Below are 22,269 nucleotides of genomic sequence, written 5' to 3'. Positions count from 1 at the left end.
GAACAGGTAAGCAGGGAGAAGGGACAGTCCTCCATCAGGCACAGGTCCAGAATGGATCAGATTTCCCTGGCCCTTGTGGTTAGGAGTGACCATGTCATTTACGTTGGCCAGTGACAAGCGACTTGAGACAATTCCAGGAGACAGAGCTTTAATAGCCAGAACATGATCTGCCATGGTCTCCTTGTCTCCACAGTGCCACCTGGCCATATTCAACTTGGTGATGCTCACATCTAAGTCTTGGAAGGAAGATCACAATGACACACAGTAGGGTCCCCAGCCCGCCCAGATGCACAGGTAGTGTGAGCAAGAGTATGCCTGTGCTATGTGAAGCCAGTGGGACTTGGGGCTGCTTGTCGTTGCAGCCTTGCCTCATCTGCCCTTTCTGTTGCAGCCCCCAAACTCCCCACCACACATGGCTGCTCCCCAATTCCTAGCTCTTTTCCCCCCAGAGAACACTGAACCAAAGCATGTTGCAAATTGTAAATGTAAGTCAGCACAATCACCTGAGGATGCAAGGGGTTTTATAAGATGCTGGACACAAATTGGGAGCCATGACTATGGGCAGGGACAAGGGGCATGTGCTGGGTGCCCCATTTCTTCCTCCAGATGCAAACCTGGGTGAAACACTACTATTCCTCCCTTTCTGCTGCTCTCCCAGGGAAAGACATTAATACTGTATGTCAAGCATGCTTGCAAGTTTACTGGATCCTTCCCAGGGCCATGTCAGGCATGATATAATCCCTAACTTACGGATGGGAAAGCTGAGGCTCAGAGACATCAGTAACGTGTCCAAGGTCACACAAGGTTCGGGGTGGAACTGCTGGTCTGACTGAAAGCCCGGGGGCCTCCTCTGACAGTGTGCAGCTTCTCCCTGGCTCGAGAGGCAGGCGCAGATGGCTACGCAGTCTCGGCGTGCAGCTGCAGCGGTCAGAACGTGGATGACCCGCACGAAGTGCCAGCGACAGGCCAGAGTGTGTCTCCACTGTCATTCCAACCAGGCAGCTCTGTTCTAGTGTCTGGCCCTGCCAATCATTCACACTGCAAATGTGTCTTGGGTAGCCTTTGGCTTTGTAGAAGTGTAAAATTAAATTGATGCTGCACCCAGAATGTATGGCAGGGATACAGCTTTCTCAAGGTTCCCTAGTGGCACCATAAATCACAGGGTCCCTGCCTAATCAGCTCTCAGCACCAGAACCCCAACACTGATGACCACATGGCAATTCCATGTTCAAGGTCCACTGCTCCCTGCTGAGAGAGGTCTGTAGCACATGCAGGCTAACGCAGAGCCATGCCCCGCGGCCCGGCCAGCACCCTTCAGCCAAGAGACAACCTTGGGCTGACCCAGAGGCCACACACTATGGACGGCCTGCTCCCTGGACAAGGAGCCAGCATTTAAGGACTGGGAAGCTGCACATAATCTGATTGGTTTTTGTTTTGAAAATGAGGTTTGGCCAGCCTGGGGTTGAATGGGCTGGAGCTGAGCAAGCAGGCTGTCCTGTGAGGTGCTGCTCCTGAGCTTGGCACTATCCACTGTGCCCCTTTCCTCAGCAGTGTCTCCACTGGGATTCTTGAGGTGTCTACACAGCCGGAGTCATGGTCAGAAGGCCACTGGGACACAAGCAGTGAGTTCTTTGCCATGTTCATGCGCCTGCCACATTTACTGAGCTCCTGCCATGAGGCAGGCTCACCTGGAGGCTCACAGGGGAGAGAAGAAACCATATACTGTACAGCGTGCTCTGTGGTGTTCAGTGCTGGCCGAGGGAAGGGACCTGGGTACGGAATGTGGAGGGTGAAACTTCAGGAAAGGTCTGAAGGCCGAGGAAGGCCCCGCTGAGGAGGTCCTGTGTGAATGAAGAACTAAAGGAGGAAAAGAGGAAAGCACGGGGCTGGGAGGGAGAAATCAAACCAAAGGGCATGGCAAGTCCGAGAGCACGCAGGATCACTGCTCACAGGTGACAGGGCTTCCAGCAGGGATGGAGTGGGCAGCAGAGAGAGACGTGGCCTTTCCTCAGTGAGTGGGATCCACTGGCAGGGGTGAAGTGGAGAACAAGTCAAAAGCCTAACAGATACCAGTCTGAACCCCTTTCTCCAGCAATGACCCTGGGAGGCCAGTCACCCCAATCACCAGAGAAGGCCAGCCACATGCGGGGCAGGGCTGGGCCCTAACTCTCGGCCTGTGGACGCGAGTGCTGTCCAGCTCCAAGCTTCACAGAGTGGACCCAGTAGGCCAGGTTTTCCCAAAGAGTCTGGACTTATTGCAATTTTAGTTTTTCATCAAGGCGTAATTTGCTAAATGCATAAGTGATTTAAAATGTAAAACTTTCAGGACATTCATTCTCAATAGTCCCCAAAGTCTGGGAAATAAAAATGTTTCCGTTTGGGAAAGATGGTCACCAGTTCCATGCCACAAACACCCAGGCCTGAGCTAGGGGTGACACTGGCTTCTCAGGGCTCTGAGCCTGCTCTCCTCGCTTGTCAAGAGGGCACAAAGGTGGGACAGTGCTCGCCAGTCCCCCCTAACTGAGGCGGAGCACAGAGTCCTCACTTATAACGGTGCCTCAGGACACCAGCATTAAGGGAGCAGCATCAGGGCTGGAGGAGCTCACACGCCAGGTGTCTCGGAGCTGAGTGACTAGTAAAGCCCAAGAGAAGGCAGAAGCCCACCCACTGATGCCGGAGCAGTGGCAGGAAAAGTTGAACTAAATGTGTAGAGTCATGTGCTAGATGGTGGAATTGTTCCCAAATCCCAGACACTCTAGTCTGGTGCCTTCCCTGGAACTTTGACCAAATACAAAGCAGCTCTGTCCTCTACCCACAAGGAGCTAACTCCCAAATTTCGAAGGCGGCCAGGGTGGAAGAGGCTGCTGTACAAACTGTTTCAGGAAGGTTCCCATAGACGCAAAGACGACCGGCACTGAGTGCTCTCTGGAGAACTGCGGAGAGCGGAGAGGTTCCCGGTGCCCGAGGCAGAGGGCAGTTAGACCAGGACTGGGCTGGGAGAAGAGAAGCAGCTCCAGGGCCACAGGGGAGGCACTGAGCTGGGAGCTGGGTAGATCTGTGCTCTGCCTTTGGGACTCTGCCCATCTCTGAGCTTTGTGGACAAACCTGTGGAGGGGATGCAAGGACCCTGGTGTCACAGACAATCCTGGTGACAGGCAATGAGGCACAGAGGTGAACGTTCCTAGCACAGATGACTTGTCTGATTATCATGTGAGCACAGGGACACCGAGACCCTGGTCTGGCCTCAAGGCCTTTGTACCGCTGTTCCATCTGTCCAGAGTACCCTCAGCTCAGCTCTTTCCAGCCCAGGGTCTGATGGGGGTGCCTTCTGCTCCGGGCCTTTCCTGGCTCCATCTGAAGGGGCCTCCACCAGTAGCTGTCGCGCACTCTACTTCACGTTCTCCACAGGACTTCCCATCCTCTCACCATCCTGTCGCCTCTGTGGGGAAGGTGCCTCACCTGTCCTGACTGCCCTGGAACTGTGCCTGGCACAGAGGAGGCGCTCAGCAAACAGGTGTTAGGAATGAGTGAAAAGAAGCCTAGTGCCCGCCTGTGAGGAGGGCTGGGCCAGATGCAGGTTCACACCCCTGAACCTGCACAACGGGACTCCCAAGCTCTCTGTTCTGTCATCTGGCCCCTGAGTGCCTCGGAGGTAGAGGGTTGGTTGGCTGCAACCCCAAGGGGACGAGAACTTTGGGTTTCACCTCACCTCCCTCCTGCTCTTCCCGCTGCCCACGTTTGCAGCAGTCCCGGGAGAACACTGCAGCGGGGCCCGGTCCTCGGCCGCCCTCGCTCTGACCGCACACACTGCCCGCTGACAACAAGCTCCGCCTTATCGTCCTCGAGTCACAGGAAGAAAAGGTTTTTACAAACTGCCAAGCGCTGTGCAGAGAGAAGCAGCTGCTCCAGGTGCCAGAGGCTCCACCTTCACCGGTGCTGCCACTAGCAGCTGAGGTCTCATCACCTCTCTAGGTCTTGGGATCCCCCAAAGGTAACATTCAGGCAAAAGTGCCCACCATGCAGGGCCAGCTGAGTGTAGAGACAGGTGCTGTGCACCGAACCGCTGCAATCCCCAAGCAGTGCCCACTCACCACCTGCTTGTTCTGCTGCAGCAGCGGACAGGACAAGCCCAGCTGGGGGCTGGCGTAGACAGGCGTCAGGGTGACCCTGGAGGGTGGGGCGCACACAAACTTCACCACAGCAGGCTCCAGCGCAGGGAAGGGGTTGGTGATGCTGGGCTTGTTCCCCACGGAGAGGGCAATGACCTGGCAGAGCACAAGAAGCAGTCAGACATTCCCAAATTTGAGGCTCGGCTCCACTGTGCACCTCACCTGCCACCCAGCTCCACGGGACTCAGTGTGCTTTTCTGCAGAATGGGAATGATAATGATATCTACATCACCGGGGGGGGGGGGCGGGGGAAGGGGTGGGTACCAAAGTCCAGTGACAGGCATGGGAGATCGGAGCCCCCAGTGCCCTCTACAGACATCAGCCAGAACCGCTGCCCAGGAAAGAGGTGGATGGGTGGCACACGGGCTTCCCAGCATCCTATGAAAACCCGGTTGCATGAACAAATTCCCGTCTGGGTTGTTAAATGAAGAGCCCATACTGACGTGAAAACATTCATCAGTACGAGATGTAGGTGTGAAAGAATGTGCGCTAACGGACTGAGACCTGCGGAGGACCAGAAAAGAGAGTGGCCCTGACCCCTAACGACACACACACACCGCAGGAAGGCATGGTCTGGTCCACAGCCTCTCACCCTTCCTGACCTTCGGGCAGGACAAAGGCAGTTTCCATGCTGACCTGCAGAGTTCCTGCCTACAGCCTGACACCCCAAGGAAGTAATACACACACCAACAGAGTGGGCAAGCTGCCCTCGATCCATGTGATCCCAACCCTCAGGGGTTCCAGTGACAGACACATTTTGTTCACTCTACCCAGTCTCCTAATTTCTTGGTTTTCAACATTAAAAAAAAATGAAAATTGCCTGGCCAGTGCAGCTCAATGGTTAAGCTTCGATCCATGAACCTGGAGGTCATGGTTCGATTCCAGATCAGGGTGCATGACTGGCTTATGGGCTCAATCCCCAGTGGGAGGTGTGCTCATCATCGATGTTTCTATCTCTCCCTTTCCCTTCCTCTCTCTGAAATCAATAAAAACATACTAAAATATATAATAATAATAATAAATAAAAATTAATAGATTTCACAGAAAAAAGTACTGGGATTCCAAGATTATCCTGAAATACCAAAAACATCTGCCACATGTGGCCCTGCAACTTCACTCTTTACAGGACCTGCCTGCCCCCGGAGGCATCTGACTGGGCCCCAGATCGTAGCTCAGCCCTGATCTGGTAGTGGGGAGTGTTGAAGCCCAGAAAGAAAAGAGGTCACCAGACTGTTGAAAGGGAGCCAGGATTAACTAGCTCTATCAAAGGCAACATGTATAGGAAGGGGGTCCCAACCGCATACCCTGCTAGATCTGCTTGCATTCACTATGTCATTCTCCCTCACTGATCCTCATCTGTCTGTGAGATGGGTACAGCCGCAGAGCTGGGTAAAGAACTGGCTGGACAGTTGGATCACAACCATCCTGATTAAGTAAAATGATGCTGTGGATACAGCGGGGTCCTCCCCTCTGGGGGCCGCTGTCCTCTCACCTGTTCGCCCAAGGCCTGACAGGTCACGAGGATCCAGTGTTGCTGGTAATTACGGGAGGCAGGGGGCCCAAGGAGAGCCAGACTGATGCTGTGAGTGTCCTCGGAGGTGACGTTTCGGAAGAACTTGGACGGCTCCAGGACCCAGGGCCTGGGACCTCCTTCGAACAGCATCTCCTGCGAGGAGCCGAGGGTCACCAAGGCAACAGAGGGGGGGTTCACAGCCTGTGGGAGCAAAAGGAAGAGTCAGTGCCTTCCTCCGAGAGGCACATGCAGGGCCTGCCCTCCCTGCGAGGCCACACAACCCCGCTCCGGTGCTCATCAGCAACACTCCCCGTGCTGTTGGTGCAGAAGTGCTCTGAGGAGAATTCTGTCCTCCTCTCTGATACTGCGGGGGTGAGGGGAGCATAAACTGATCTGCTTCTTTTGTAAAACAATCCGTTCAAGTCTTTGAAAATACTCACTGTCCTTGACACAGGAACTTCCCATCTGGAATATAACCTAAGGACAGTCTAGGAAGGAGGGAAGTGAGCTCATGCAGAGAGGCTCACACAGTCATTCCTACCACAGATGCCCCGCACGGGGCTGCGTGAGTGCTTGGTGCATCCACACAGCGTACAATCCCGGCCAGGACTGCAGGAGTGCCTAGTGCATCGGGACAGGGCCTGTGTGGGTCCCTAAGGCAGAGCTGGGTATAGAACTGACTGAACAGTTTGATCACAGCCATCATGTTTTTAAAAGCATGAAACGATTCTAAACAGAAACATACCAGATGACAGGGGAGACAGACTGGTGTCACTGAGGGCATAATTCAGAGTGGTTTGTTTCCTCACTTCGTCCTCCACTGCATTTCCTGCTCTCCCTGCAACGTCTCCACGAGCTTTGGGGAACCAGCCTTTCTGCCATTGTGTTCCCAGCACCCAGAACAGTGCCTGGCACAGAGGAGGTGCTCAATTATTTGTTAAGTGAAAGAGTGAATATTAAGTCCTTAAAGTACCCAATCTACAAAGAATAAATTAAAGTAATTTTTTACAAAAAAGCTCTCATCTGCTCTCCCGGCCTAGGGTGACCGTGTGCTGTGGGCCCCGGGGTTCCTGCATGGACGTGGCAGTGCGGAGAGTGTGTGGAAAGGATGTCATTCCCATCTCAGAGCAGGTTTGCTCCACACGAGGACACCTCCTTCTACAGACATAGCTGGGGTGTGAGGAAGCAGGGAGTCCTGAGGGCCCTGCAGCCCTGCTCTTCTGCCCCCCGCCTGGGCTGCTGAGCGCCCGCTCCAGGGGATCCACAGGGTTCGCGCCCAGTCCTGACTTGAGAGCCTGCTTCCCTGCGAGTCACTGCAGTCTGCCTTCCGAGAGCTGCCAGGTATCCCTTCCTAAAACACAGCCCATGTCCTCTCTGCATTAAAGGGCTCTTTAGTGCCGGCCGCCCTAGGAAGAAAGGCTGAGCTAGCATTTTACCCTAGGATTCAGGCTCTCCCAGCCTGGCCCTCATGTATCTCTCTCTAGTCCCACCTTCAGACAAGTCTGTCCTCAGGCTATTCTGAGCCCCCTGCCCACTCCTTCCTCTAAAAAGCTCCTACTTCCTCCCTCACCAGGTGACCCTCAACCTGCCAGGCAGATGACTCATTCTTTGGTTCCTGCTTCGAGTGTTGCTCAATCATATTGGGAGGAAAGGGTTTGTTTGGGTATCGATCTCCTGACCAGGCTGTGGGCTCATTAAGAGTAGGGAAATGGGGAGAAACCAAGATGGCAGCACAGGTAAACACCTGAACTTGCTGCCTCGCACAACAATTTCAAAACTACAACTAAAAGACAAAACAGACATCATCCAGAACCACAGGAAGGCTGGCTGAGTGGAAATTCTATAACTAGAAGAGAAGAGAAAAGCACACTGAGACTCAGAGGAGCTGCGGAAGTAAAGTGCAGAGGTACGGAGGTGCGTGCAGAAAGGGGCTAGCAACTGAGTTCGCGGCTGGCTTTTTCAATCCAGAGGGAGACACAAGCTCCCAACTGCTCTGAACTCCAGTTCCGGGCGAGACTCTGGGGACCCAGACTCATACGGGGAGAAACTGGACTGTCTGGTAGCGGGCGAACGCGAGGGCGGCTTTCTCTCAGAGGTGCTTGCAGAGATTACTGTGGGACACTGAGACCCGGGGGCCTCTTAGGGCAGGGCTGACGGGAAGCCATTGCTGTTTGCTCCACCCTGAGACTCTGCCGCATCCAAGCTATGCGCAGAGGCCTGGTCCTCTGAAATCTAAACTTACCTAACAAACTGCAGCTGAGTCAGAGAGACCCAGAACATCCAAATGAAGGCCCAAGGCCCCACAGCAGCTTGCATTCCTTCATAGCTGGGCCTCATCTGGGCACCTCTAAACCCCAAACAAAGAGGAGGAATCTGCAGATCTCTCCTAGCTCCTGCTGGGTGGCCTCAGGCAGAGGCTAAATTAGCACCTCCTTGGAGATCCAAGAACCAGTGTACCCAGGGTTCAGACTAGGACCATCCAGATTACAACTCCTGAGATCCATAAGGGACACACTCAGGGGGCAGACTCAGTGAGCACCAAAGCCCCACTGAAGCAAGTCTTGTCTCATAAGGGTGTCTCCAGCACAGAAGTTCTCCCATCTTAGCTGATCCTCACAGCCAATTGGCCTGGAGGTCAATTCCTCCCAGTGATACCAACAACAATCAAGGCTTAACTACAACAAGACTGTGCACACAGCCCACAAAGGGGTGCACCAAGAATGTCCACCTCAGGTAACTGGGGAGGCTGAGCCACTGGGCCCTATAGGACACCTAGCACACAAAGCCACTCTATCAACTCAGGGAAGCAGCCAAAATGCAGAGACAAAGAAACAGGTCACAAATGAAAGAAATGGAGGAAAGCAAACTACTGGGTATAGAGTTCAAAACCACGGTTAAAAGGTTTTTCAAGAATTTTCTAGAAAAGGCAGATACATTTAGTGAGACCCTCAAGGAGATGAAAAAGGACCAACTAGAAATTAAGCATACACTGACTGAAATAAAAAATAATATACAGAGACCCAACAGCAGACTAGAGGATCACAAGAATCAAGTCAAAGATTTGAAATACAAAGAAGCAAAAAACACCCAACCAGAAAAGTAAAAAGAAAAAAGAATCCAAAAATATGAAGATAGTGTAAGGAGCCTCTGGGACAACTTCAAGCATACCAACATCAGAATTATGGGGGTGCCAGAAGAAGAGAGACAGCAAGATACTGAAAACCTATTTGAAGAAATAATGACTGAAAACTTCCCCTACCTGGTGAAAGAAATAGACTTACAAGTCCAGGAAGTGCACAGAACCCCAAACAAAAGGAATCCACAGAGGACCACACCAAGACACATCATAATTAAAATGCCAAGAGCAAAAGACAAAGAGAGAATATTAAAAGCAGCAAGAGAAAAACAGTTAGTTACCTACAAGGGAGCACCCATACGGCTGTCAGCTGATTACTCAACAGAAACTATGCAGGCCAGAAGGGAGTGGCAAGAAATATTCAAAGTGATGAATAGCAAGAACCTACAACAAAGACTACTCTACCCAGCAAAGTTATCATTCAGAATTGAAGGGCAGATAAAGAGCTTCACAGATAAGAAAAAGCTAAAGGAGTTCATCAACACCAAACCAGTATTATATGAAATGCTGAAAGGTGTTCTTTAAGAAGAGGAAGAAGAAGAAAAAGGTAAAGATAAAAATTATGAACAACAAATACATATCTATCAACAAGTGAATCTAAAAATCAAGTGAATTAAAAATCTGATGAACAGAATAAACTGGTGAATATAACAGAATCAGGGGCATAGAAAGGGAGTGGACTGACAATCCTTGGGGGGAAAGGGGTGTGGGGGTGCGGGAAGAGACTGGACAAAAATCGTACACCTGTGGATGAGGACAGTGGGGGGAGCAGTAATGGCTAGGGGGTTGGGTGGGAACCGGGTGGAGGGGAGCTATCGGGGGAATAAAGAGGAACAACTGTAATAATTTTTACAGTATACCCTTAGCAAAGAAAGGGTATCACTTTTCAATGAGAATTCTCTCCTTTTGAATTACTTTTTGCAATATGAACCCTTTTCTGGGTTTATCAGCCAACAACTCCCCATGCACCCTCTCCCTGCACACGTGCACAGGTCTGCTCAAACGTCACCTCCTCAGAGAGGCCTTCCCTAACCCCATCCAAAGCAGGGCCTCCCAACACTTGTTACTTCCTTCCCTTATCACTACCTACCATCACTTTCTGTTTATTTGTCCATCTGCTTCTCTGTCCCCACAATGAGGACGCTGCCACTTGCTCCGTCTCTCATGCTATAAAATGAGCATGAGAAGAACTCGTGCCTTGCAGGGTTATTGTGATTCAAGGGAGTGGGAATGAACACATCCAGCAGAAGCTCAGTTAACAGTGTGTGCTATTGTCACTATCATTAGTATGAACTGTCATCCCATTTTACAGATGGAAAACATGAATCCCAGCAAAGAAATTTACCCAAGTTTACCCAGCTATTCTGGCTTCAGATGCCCTGCTCTTGCCCATGTCTCAATGCCACAGTCAGCAAAACTCTGCTGTGGGTAAAGCAGGCCACTGCAGACCTCACCAAAGGAAGTTTTCATGACCAACCCAAAGGGAAAGGTTGTGCAAAGGAACCAAATGCCCTGTAACTAACAGCCAGAGAACTAGGAATTATCACTTTCACATGGAATTTGTCAAATGCTTTTTCTGTGTCTATTGATATAATAATGAGATTTTTGTCTTTCAATTTGTTTATGTGATTTATCACGTTTATTGATTTGCAAATATTGTACCAGCCTTGCATCCCTAGAATAAATCTCACTTGGTCATGGTGTATGATCTTTTTAATATATTGTTAGATGCGATTTGCTAAGATTTTGTTGAGGATTTTGGCATCTATGTTCATCAGGAATATTGGCCTTTAATTCTCTTTCTTTGTAGTGTCCTTATCTGGTTTGGGAATTATGATAACGCTGGCCTCATAAAAAGAGTTTGGAAGTGCTCCTTCCTTTTGGATTTTCTGAAATAGTTCGAGGAGTATAGGTGTTAGTTCTTTTTCGAATGTTTGGTAAAACTCCCCTGTGAAGCTGTCTGGACCTGGGCTTTTGTTTTGTGTGTGTGTGTGTGTGTTTAATATATTTTATTGATATTTTTACAGAGAGGATGGGAGAGGAATGGAGAGTTAGAAACATCGATGAGACAGAAACATCGATCAGCTGCCTCCTGCACACCTCCCACTGGGGATGTGCCCGCAACCAAGGTACATGCCCTTGACCAGAATCAAACCTGGGACCCCTCAGTCCGCAGGCCGGCGCTCTATCCACTGAGCCAAACCGGTTAGGGCTGCTGGGAATTTTTTGATTACTGCTTCTATTTCATCAGTTGTTACAGGCTTATTCAGGTTTTCTGATTCCTCCTGATTCAGTTTTGGGAGATATATTTTTCTAGAAATTTGTCTATTCATCCATATTGTCCAGCTATTGGCATATAGTTGTTCATAGTATTTTCTTACGATCATTTGTATTTCTGTGGTGTCAGTGGTTTCTTCTCCATTTTTGTTTCTGATTTTATTTATTTGGGTCCTCGCTCTTTGTTTCTTAATAAGTCTGGCTAACAGTTTATCAATTTTGTTTATCCTTTCAAAGAACCAGCTCTTGGTTTCATTGACTTTTTTGTGTTTTTTTTTTGTTGTTTTTTAGTCTCTATGCTATTTATTTCTGCTCTGATCTTTATTATTTTCTTCCTTCTACTTACTCTGGGCTTTTCTTGTTGTTCTCTTTCTAGTTCTTTAAGTTGTAGGGTTAAATAGTTTATTGCTGATTTTTCTTTTCTTTTTTTCTTTTTTTAGGTATGCCTGTAGTACTATGAATTTCCCTCACAGGATTCCTTTAGCTCTGTCCCAGAGATTTTGGGTTGTTGTGTGTTCATTTTTATTTGTTTCCAGGAAGTTTTTTATTTCTTTACTGATCTCGGTAACCCATTCATCTATACTGATAAAGAGCTAATATGCTAATGAGTGGGACACAGTAATGGGTAACGACCAGGTCATTAGCATATTAGCTGGGGCATTGCTCTGGAGATGGGGCGGAAGCAGGGAGGTGCCCAGAGGAGGCGGGACAATCCCGTGCTGGGGAGGGCAGGGGTGAGAGCCCATAGCGCCCCCTTCACCAGTCCTTCACCACCTACTGCTCGCACTCTGAGTGCCCCGCGGCCCACCTACCAGGGGAAGGAGCACAGCGCAGCAGGCAGGAGGCTTCCATGCTCTCCTCCAGCGCCGAGCCACCACGTTGCTCTGGAGATGGGGCAGAAGCGGGAGGTGCCCAGAGAAGGCAGGACGAACCTGAGGCAACTGGAGGGACTGAGGTCGGGGCTTGAAGCGGCCAGAGAAGGCCAGAGGGTGTGGGGGCGGGGCCAGGCGCGCTGGAGCTCTGCGTTGACAGGATTGGGTGTCAAGGCAGGGCTGCAGGTGGTGGGCGGCGCCGCGTGATTTCAAGTACTGGGCTCCTAGTTGTTTAATAACATGCTATTTAGCCTCCTTGTGTTTGAATGTTTGGGGCGTTTTTACTGTAGTTGATTTCTAATTTCATTCCACTGTGATCTGAAGAGATGCTTGATATGATTTCAATCTTCTTGAACTTGTAGAGACTTGTTTTGTGTCCTAACATGTAGTCTGTCTTTGTGAATGATCCATGTGCACTTTGAGAAGAATGTATATTCTGCTGCTTTGGGGTGAAATGTTCCATGAATGTCAATTAAATCCATCTGATCCAGTGTGTCCTTTGGAGTCACTGTTTCCCTGTTAAGTTCTTGTCTGGAAAATCTATCCAGTGAAGTCAGCGGGGTGTTAAAGTCCCCTACTATGACTGTATTGTTGTCGATCTCTCTGTTAAAGTCCTCTAGAATTTTTTTTTAATATATTTAGGTGCTCCTGTATTGGGTGCATATATGTTTAACAGGGTTATATCCTCTTGTTGTATCATTCCCTTTAGTATTATGTAGTGACTTTTGTTGTCTCTTGTGATGTCCTTCATTTTAAAGTCTATTTTGTTGGATATGAGTATTGCTACTCTAGCTTTTGTTTTTTCGATTTGCATGGAAAAATTTTTCCCATCCCTTCACTCTCATCCTGTGTGTGTCTTTTGTTTTGAGGTGGGTCTCTTATACACAGCATATGGTTGGGTCATGTTTTTTGTATTCATTTAGCTACCCTACACCTTTTGATTAGAGCATTTAATCCATTTACATTTAGGCTTATTATTGACAGGTACTTATTTATTGCCATTTTATTTCTGTATGGCTAGGTTTCTCTGCTTCTTCTCATTACAGCAGTCCCTTTCGCATTTCTTGTAAGGCTGGTTTGGTGTTGATGCACTTCTTTAGCCTTTTTTGTCTGGGACGCTCTTTGTTTGACCATCTATTTTGAATGACAGCCTTGCTGGATATAGTAATCTTGGTCTCAGATCTGCTATCCATTACCTTGAGGACGTCATGCCATTCCCTTCTGGCCTGTAGAGTTTCTGTTGAGAAATCAGGTGTCAGCCTTAGCTCCTTTGTAGGTAACAGTTTTCTTTTCTCTTGCTGCCTTTAAGATTCTTTCTTTGTCTTTAATTTTTGGCATTTTAATTATAATGTGTCTGGGCATGGGCCTGTTTGGGTTCTTCTTGCTTGGGGTTCTCTGTGCCTCCTGAACTTGTGTGACTTTTTCCTTAACCAGGTTTTGGAAGTTTTCTGCCATTATTTCTTCAAACATGTTCTCTATTCCTTTCTCTCTTTCTGCCTCTTCTGGCACACCTGCTAGTCAAATATTGTTACGTTTCACGTTCTCCCACAGCTCCCTTAAGCTGTCCTCCTATTTTTTTATTGTTTTTTTTTTCTTTTTGGTTCTCTGATTGAGTGATATTTTCAACTCTGTCTTCTAATTTACTGATTCGATCCTCAGCTTCCCCTAATCTGCAGTGTATTCCTTCCAATGCATTCTTTATTTGTGTTATGTCATTCTTTATCTCACACTGTTCTTTTCTCATAGTTACTACATCTTTTTTCATGCTGTTGAGCATCTTTACCATCATTACTCTAAACTCTGTTTCAGATAAAATTCTTATCTGCTTCATTTATCTCTTCTTCTGGAGAATTCTCTTGTTCTTTCATTTGGGGGTTGCTTTTTTGTCTCCTCATTTTGGCTGTCTCTTAGGGTTTGTGACTCTGTATTAGGTATATCCTCTACGCCTCTCTCTCAATCTCTAGTGCACAACAGTGTTAAAGGCTGTTTCTGACTACTTAGATCAGGCAAAGACTCAAAGCCTCCAGAAACTGCCTTTGCCTACAGACTGATAGGATTCAAACTTGAATTGCCCCCCAGGCAATCATCCTGAGGTGTGGCTAGAGTTTTTTTTCAACAGGGTGGGGCAGTTGCTTCTGCCTGAAGGCTAATTGTTATTTTTAATCTCTTAAGTAGCCTCAGGGAAAGGTGTTTTCCAATAGGGTGTGTCAATTGTCTTCCCCCCAGGCAAGGTAAATGTCTGTATGGGAAAGATGTCCTCTGCTGAGTGAGGGAATGACTCAGCCCAGGAAACTTGGTGTGTCTGCCTTCTTAGCTCTATTCCCCCAGTCCCCAGTCCTGGCTTCTGCTCTCACAGCTCCAATCCACTTCACCCTCCCTCTGCCAGAGCACTAGGTGGGTGGCTCCACAGGGAATTTTGTGCATTGGCCCTCTAATAGGGTGCCTGAATTTTCAGCTGTCACTCCCTGGCGGACAGCACCCTGCTGCTTTTCACAGCCAGATGTTATGTGGGTACCCTTCTCAGTTTTGGTGCTCTCTGCTGGGGGGCCAGCTTGGGGATTAGATCCCAGAATTCTCAGTGGCCATCCCCCACACAGCTGAGATATCTCTCTGGGACTTCAGTTGCTGTCTGTGGGTGCCCAGCCAGCCCTTTTGTGCTTCTGCCCCTCCTACCAGTCTCTATGGGGTCTCCACTTTCGGTCCTCAGGTATCAGGGGTCTCTCCTGCAAGTTTTCTGTTGATTATTCAGGAAGTTTTTCTGTATTTTAGTTGTAATTACAGTTTGTTCCTGGGAGCATGTCCATGCAGCATCCACTTACTCTGCCACCATTTTTAATCTCTTGGGACAAACCCTCTAAATTCCTGCAGCAGACAAGGGCTAAGGAGTGACTGGGATGTTAACTGCAGAGGGAGTCAGGTCACTGCCAAGCATGAGCCCCACTATGATCCTAGCAGAGAGAAGATACCATGTAACTTGCAGGGGGAGGGCAAGCAGTGCAAACAAGATCTGAAGTGGATCTTTCTTCTTCGGATCAGATGGGGAGAGTCCTTACACTGTGCTTCCAGGGCACACACATTCCCCTACCCCACCAGTAGTGCTGGTCATGTGTGAACCTGACTGTCATTCTGAGACCTTCACCAACTGCCCACTGCAAGATGAGAACATCCAGCTCCTAACTGGATTTCAAAAACCTCCTGTTCTGATCCACCACAGTCTCTAATCTCACTCCAAGATATACCACACTACTTCTGGTGCCCCCACCAGCCACACTTCCTGCCTCCCTGTCCCCCTTCTATTTCTGTGTTCATCAGTGACCTGTCCTCCTGAGGACTCTTCATTATCTCTACTATGTTCACTGCAATGATCTGAGTGTCTGTCTTCCCCATACACTGGCAGCCTCCCTGGCACAGACTGTGAGATTTCTCCCTAGAGCTCGGTCTCCCCAGCCTGAGCCTCTACCTGCCACGTGCCCAGCAACTGTCTGCAAAGTAAAGTGATGGATGGACCAGCAAACACAGGCTGTAGCAATGACTGCTGCCTTCCCAGTTTCCATACTCCTCTATTCCTTAGAGAAAGAATCCCAATTGTATTAGGGTAGTAAATATCCCAGCTAAAATATGTCCCTACGTGTGACCAACAGATGAAGTCTTGGTCAGTGAGACACAGGTGGAAACTGCTGCTTTAAACTTCTGACAAGGCCCTACAGGAAATGAACTCAGCTGAGAGGGAGCTCTTCCCCTTCTGGCTACGTGGAATGTAGACAGGATGGATGGAGCTTCAGCAGCCAACTTTAGACCATGAAGCAACCTTGAAGATGAAAGCCACATACTAGGATGATGAAGTGGAGACAGAATCCTGGGTCTCTGATGACTCTGGAGCTGCCACACTAGCTCTGTGCGAGAGCTCAGTGTGAAGAAGAAATAAATTCTCTATTGGTTAGGCCAGTGGTCGGCAAACTCATTAGTCAACAGAGCCAAATATCAACAGTACAACGATTGAAATTTCTTTTGAGAGCCAAATTTTTTAAACTTAAACTATATAGGTAGGTACATTGTTATTTACTTAATTAGGGTACTCCTAAGCTGGCCTTTGCTAAAAACTCAAAGAGCTGCATGTGGCTCGCGAGCCGCATTTTGCCGACCGCTGGGTTTGGCCACTGTAATTTGAGTTTTGTTACCTGATCTTAACTGATATGAAGGCATAAGAGAGATAAAAAGAGAAGAGACCCATATTCTTCTATTATTTGTCTAGTCAGGAAGCCGCCTTGATTGGGGACATGCCTACCTTACCTCTACTTTAATCCCATGTTGGGACAGGGAGCTCAGTTATGGGCCTCCGAGGTTCTAGCTAAATACCCCAGTAATCAGACCATCCAGTCATCTGGAGAAGCACTCATGAGGGCCATACAGAACCTCACAGGAGGGTCCTGGCAGAACACCCCGCCCAGTGGCAGGCTGTGGCAAGCTATAGAGGACTGTGGTGGGCTGTGGGCAGCTGTAGAGAGCTATGGCTGGCTGTCGGGGGCTATGGGCAGCTATAGTGGTCTGTGGCAGGCTGTGAGGGGCTGTGAGTGACTATGGCGGGCTGTGGGTGGCGGTGGCGGGATGTGGGTGGCTATGGCGGGATGTGGGTGGCTATGGCGGGCTATGGGGTGCTGTGAGTGGCTATGGCGGGCTGTGGCAGGGCTTCCTTGAGAATGACCACTGCCAGCTTAGGAATTTCCGTTCTCTTCAGCTCTGCTCTCAAAGCCCTCTCACCTCATCCAGTGCCCTCATCAGGGAGGGGAGTTTGACCTCCTAATTTTAAATTGCCAGCCTCCCTTGCCCCATGCTTTTTATAATCTCACACTTTTTCCATGGCATACATATATCAAATACATTACTTATTTGGCTTATTACTGTCTGTCTCTACCTCTGCTAGAATGTGAATTCATGAGGACAGGGGTTCTGTGTGTTGTCTGCAATATTGTATTGCTTAGGTTACCAGCATGGACCTGCACAGAGTACCGGTAAGTATTCATATATTTGTTAAATAAATGGGTGGCTGGAGTAGAGGAGCAGGGCTGGGCCCTTTCTCCCTAGTAAAACATCTGTAAGGATCTGCTGTTTTAGGTCTGGGGGTCAGGAGACCTTGAGTTCAGTCCAGGATAGTTAACCCTGAACACATTTTCCCTACTTGTTCATTTTAAATAAAACAACCCTTCTCAAATAATTAAAACAGAACCCCTCCTCTTCTGGATATGAATGAAGGTGAAGGAAATAAAACACTAACTTGAAAAGATTTCTGCACCCCCATGTTCACTGCAGCATTATTTACAATAGCCAAGACATAAAAACAACATAAGTGTCCACTGATGAATGAGTGGATAAAGAAAATATGCTACATATATAAATGGAATATTATTCAGCCATAAAAAAGAAATCCTGCCATTTGCAACAACATGCATGGACTGTGAGGTCATTATTCTGTGAAATAAGACAGAAAAGACATATAGTATATGATCTCACTTCTATGTGGAATAAAAAAAACACGAAAAACTCATAGATACAAAACACACATTGATGATTACAAGGGTGAGGGAGGGTTTGGGGGAGCAATGCATAAAGGTAGTCTAAACATACAAACTTCCAGTATAAAGTAAATTAGTTCTAGGGATGTAATGTACAGCATGGTGACGATAGTTAACAATACTGTATTGTATATTTTATTTTTTAATCCTCACCTGAGGATATTTTTTTTTTCATTTATTTTTAGAAAGAGGGGAAGGGAGGAGAAGAGAGAGAGACACATCAATTGGTTGCCTCCCATACATGCCCTGACTGGGACTGGGGATCGAATCTACAACTGAGGTACATGCCCGTGACCAGGAATCAAACCCACAACCCTTAGTTCCTGGGCTGACACTCTAACCACTGAGCAAAACCAGCCAGGGCTGTATTACATGCTTTTTAAGTTGCTAATGAAGTAGAGCTTAAAAGTTCTCATCACAAGAAAAAAGTATTTAACTACAGGTGGTGATGGATGGCAACTAGACTTACGGGGGTAACCATTTCCTAATATATACAAACATTGAATCATTATGTTGTACATAATGCAATGTTATAGGTCAAATATACACCGTTATAGGTCAATTATACCTCAGAAAAAAAGCTGTCTGCGTTATATCAGGCACTATTTCCAGGGCCAGGGACTCTGAGATGAAAGATTCTGATGTTACTGAGCTTACTTTAATGAGCAAGAGTCAGAAACCCAGGTGACCAGCGCTGTCCCAGAGGTTGATGGTGTCAGGGAATACAAGCACTGGCTGGGCCAGCCTGGGGGTCTCCCCAGGCCACACCTTCAGCCGGCCCCTGAAGAGGAGCCAACTTACCTTCTCTGGGCCTCCTGTGTGAGAAGTACAGTTCAAAGTAAGAAACAGATACACACACCTTCCTGCTTCACAGTAGCTGCTGTGTGAGGGCTTCTTTTTTATTCATGTTTTAATTACTAACCCTCATTGGGCACTCACTACCCCTCAGGCACTGTTATAAGCCGATTTTGCACATAACTCAGCTAATTTTCACCACAACCCTATGAAGTGGGTACTATATTAGCCATTTTTACAGGCAGGGAAACTGAGGACCAGAGAAATTAACTCTTTGTATGCCATAAGCATCTACAGATGCAAGCAAGATAAAAGCGCTTTTGGATGCATGGCAGTTAACTGGTTAAATTAGCCAAAGCCACAGAGTTGGTGCCAGACCTGGATTCAAACTCAGGGTTGGTGTCAACCCTGAGGCAGTGTGCTGTGACCTCAAGTGCTGTAACCGCCACAGATGGACAAAGGGGGACTCAGATGCTTGATGGTTGCCTGACAGGCAGGGGGAAATCCAAACCTGTCCCAGATCCCCGAGGCCTCAGAATTTGCACTCACAAACCCGGGCCGTTGTCTCCATTCTAGGGTTCTGTGGAGACCCTGCAGGGTAACTCTGGCGATCACCCCCCCTGTCTTAATCCCTGGAGGCCCAGAGAGGGTAACATCTCATCTGCATGGGTATCAGGGATCACTAAGTGCTGCTCTTCTACATACTTCCTCATCTCAGCCTGAGACTCAAAGAAAGAGATCGCTACTTTAAAAGCTACTCTGAATCACCAAGGCTTTAACACAATCACCAGAACAAATAAATAATTCCCATCATGGAAGCAGTTGGAGTGCAGGGGCCCTGGGCTCACCTTGAGGGGCAGGTAGGCAGCAATGGTGATCCGGGCACTCAGGTGGATGTGGCCACGTTTGTGACTCACCAGAAGCACAGTGTGCCCCTGGGCCTCGGCTCTCACGCTGACGCCACTGCAGTGCTCAGAGCCCGGCTGCAGCCGCCCTGCAAGAAGAGAGCTGGATGGTCACTCTGAATGTGCCTTTGCTAAAAGACCACACAGGCCGACAGTCCTTTTATCCTGGGCTAGACACACTCCTAATTTTCTAATGTAAAATTATAACTCCCATGCCAAACAGTACAATCGTCAGAAACATACAGTTCACAATGACCTCTCCCTCACCTCCGCCCCATAAACTGAGCACACCCTGCACCCAGGACTGGGATCAAGAAACAACGTGCCCTGGCCTGTTTGCTCAGTGGATAGAGCGTCGGTCTGCGGACTGAAGGGTCCCGGGTTCGATTCCGGTCAAGGACATGTACCTTGGTTGCGGGCACATCCCCAGTAGCGGGTGTGCAGGAGGCAGCTGATGGATGTTTCTCTCTCATCGATGTTTCTAGCTCTCTATCCCTCTCCCTTCCTCTCTGTAAAAAATCAATAAAATATATTAAAAAAAAAAAAAAAGAAACAACGTGAACTGTACCCTGGAATCTCCCACGGACCCTTGGGGTCACCAGCTCCTCCCCAAAGGAGAACCACTGTTCTGCTTTGGAACAGCACAGCGTACTTCTGCTGGCTTCGCTATTTTATACAAAGGGACCCAACAAGCTTACACTCCTTTGTGTCTGCCCTCTTCAACTAAGTGTGGATGGTGAGGTCCCTCCTTATGTTATGCATGTTGTAGATCTTTTATCCACATGTGTATACATGATTCTATGGTGTGAAGAGTCGATTTCTCCATGCTACTGCAAAGTACTGGGCTGTTCCCAGGCAGCACAATGGCACACAGTGCTGCCGAGAACATTTCTTTCGGTGCATGCTTCTTCAGGTGGACATATTTCGGCCTTTTTGTTGAGTGTGTCCCTAAGAATGCCATATGTGCACCCCTTATCCCTATTGCCTAGGATCATGCGTATGTTCAGCTTTCAACATTACTGCTTAATACCTTTCCCAAAATGGTTGTAACAAGTTAACTACTTCTAATGGCCATGCTACATCCCTGCCAATACTTGGTATTTTCCACCCTTTTTTAAAAAGGCCATTCTAGTGGGAGTATAGCAGAGTTCTATTGTTTTCTTTCCAAACTTTTAGAAAAAATTATATTGTGAAACCCCATATTGCCACCCCTTAGATTCTACAATTACCATTTTGCTTTATTTCTCTTACTAGGGGCCCGGTGCACAATATTCGTGCACGGGGTTGGGGGGTCCCTCAGCCCAACCTGCCCCCTCTCACATACTGGGTGCCCTCAGGGGATGTCCTACTGATGGCTTAGGCCCGTGCCCCACGCTCCTTTGTGGGAGGCAACCGGGCTGATCAGGGGAAGGCAGCAGCCCCATCACCCCGCTGCTGCAGCCACTACCAGTCACCACAGCCACCAAGGTGTTTTCATCAACACGGACTTCAGTCCCTTCACCAAGAAAAAATGACAACTTTCTTTAGGCATTTTCAAGATGTGTCTTTCATAGGATATACATTTTTTTTTTAATCCTCACCTGAGGGTATGTTCCCATTGATTTTTAGAGTGTGGATGAAAGAGGGAGAGACAGAGAGAAACATCAATGTGAGAGGGACACTTTGATTGGTTGCCTCCTGTATGAGCCCTGACCATGGGCGCCAGGCTGGGGGGCATGCAGGGACCCCTGGGCCGCACGCAGCGGTGGCCGCCAAGGGTCTCCACACACCCCAGAGGCCAGCAGCCAGCCCCCCATCATGTGCGCCAGGCTGGGGGCGTGGACCCAAACTGCCTCTTGATGCTGGAGCATTCCCAAGCGGCTGGGGGCACTATGGTGACAGGGGATGTTTCCGCCCCGCCCCCAGCCCCTTGGCTCCTGCACCTATAGGCTCAAAGTGGCCAGGGGGTGTTCTGGGACCCCTGCCACTCAGGACCTAAGCAAGGGGCCTACAGGCTCGGACTGGCCTGGGTCCTGAGGATGTTTGCGGGACCCAGCCCCTTGGCGCCTGCACCCTTGGGCTCCAAGTGGCCAGGGGGCATTCTGGGACCCTGCCACTCAGGACCTAAGTGCGGGCCTACAGGCTCTGATCGGCCTGGGTCCAGAGGATGTTTATGGGACCCAGGCCGCTCAGGACCTAAGCGTAGGCCTATAGGATCTGAGCGGCTTGGGTCTGGAGGATGTTTCCCAGACCCCAGACCTCTGCAAGTGTTTGGGGGCGGGAACATTCCCGCGTCGCTATGGCGACACGGGAATGTTCCCGCCCCGCCAAGGCTCCCAGTGGCCAGGGGGTGTTCTGGGCCCCTGCCACTCAGGACCTAAGCAGGGGCCTACAGGCTCTGATCGGCCTGGGTCCAGAGGATGTTTATGGGACCCAGGCCGCTCAGGACCTAAGCGTAGGCCTATAGGATCTGAGCGGCTTGGGTCTGGAGGATGTTTCCCAGACCCCAGACCTCTGCAAGTGTTTGGGGGCGGGAACATTCCCGCGTCGCTATGGCGACACGGGAATGTTCCCGCCCCGCCAAGGCTCCCAGTGGCCAGGGGGTGTTCTGGGCCCCTGCCACTCAGGACCTAAGCAGGGGCCTACAGGCTCTGATCGGCCTGGGTCCAGAGGATGTTTATGGGACCCAGGCCGCTCAGGACCTAAGCGCAGGCCTACAGGATCTGAGCGGCTTGGGTCTGGAGGATGTTTCCCAGACCCCAGACCTCTGCAAGTGTTTGGGGGCGGGAACATTCCCGCGTCGCTATGGCGACACGGGAATGTTCCCGCCCGCCAAGGCTCCCAGTGGCCAGGGGGCGTTCTGGGGCCCCCCGCCACTCAGGACCTAAGTGATCCGCCTGGGTCCGGAGGATGTTTATGGGACCCAGGCCGCTCAGGACCTAAGTGCAGGCCTACAGGATCTGAGAGGCTTGGGTCTGAAGGATGTTTCCCAGACCCCAGACGGGAAATGTTCCCGCCCACCAAGGCTCCCAGTGGCCAGGGGGTGTTCTGGG

At 49.3% G+C, this 22,269-nt stretch overlaps 1 protein-coding gene across 2 annotated transcripts in view; it reads right to left on the bottom strand.

The window, feature by feature from the left end:
- The window catches only part of NUP210 (nucleoporin 210), a 132,679-nt gene that overhangs the window by 55,985 nt on the left and 54,425 nt on the right, over nt 1-22,269 (bottom strand). For both annotated transcript variants that reach the window (XM_079777076.1, XM_079777077.1), the window contains exons 14-16: nt 19,181-19,326; nt 5,662-5,883; nt 4,092-4,265 (exon numbers count right to left, since the gene is read on the bottom strand). In XM_079777076.1, the coding sequence (XP_079633202.1) occupies nt 4,092-4,265; nt 5,662-5,883; nt 19,181-19,326 (542 nt within the window). The remainder of the gene's footprint in view (nt 1-4,091; nt 4,266-5,661; nt 5,884-19,180; nt 19,327-22,269) is intronic.

This window comes from Cnephaeus nilssonii (genome assembly GCF_951640355.1).
Source record: "Cnephaeus nilssonii genome assembly, chromosome: 7".
In the NCBI taxonomy this organism is placed as follows: Eukaryota; Metazoa; Chordata; class Mammalia; order Chiroptera; family Vespertilionidae; genus Cnephaeus; species Cnephaeus nilssonii.
This window is presented reverse-complemented; position numbering and strand designations above follow the sequence as displayed.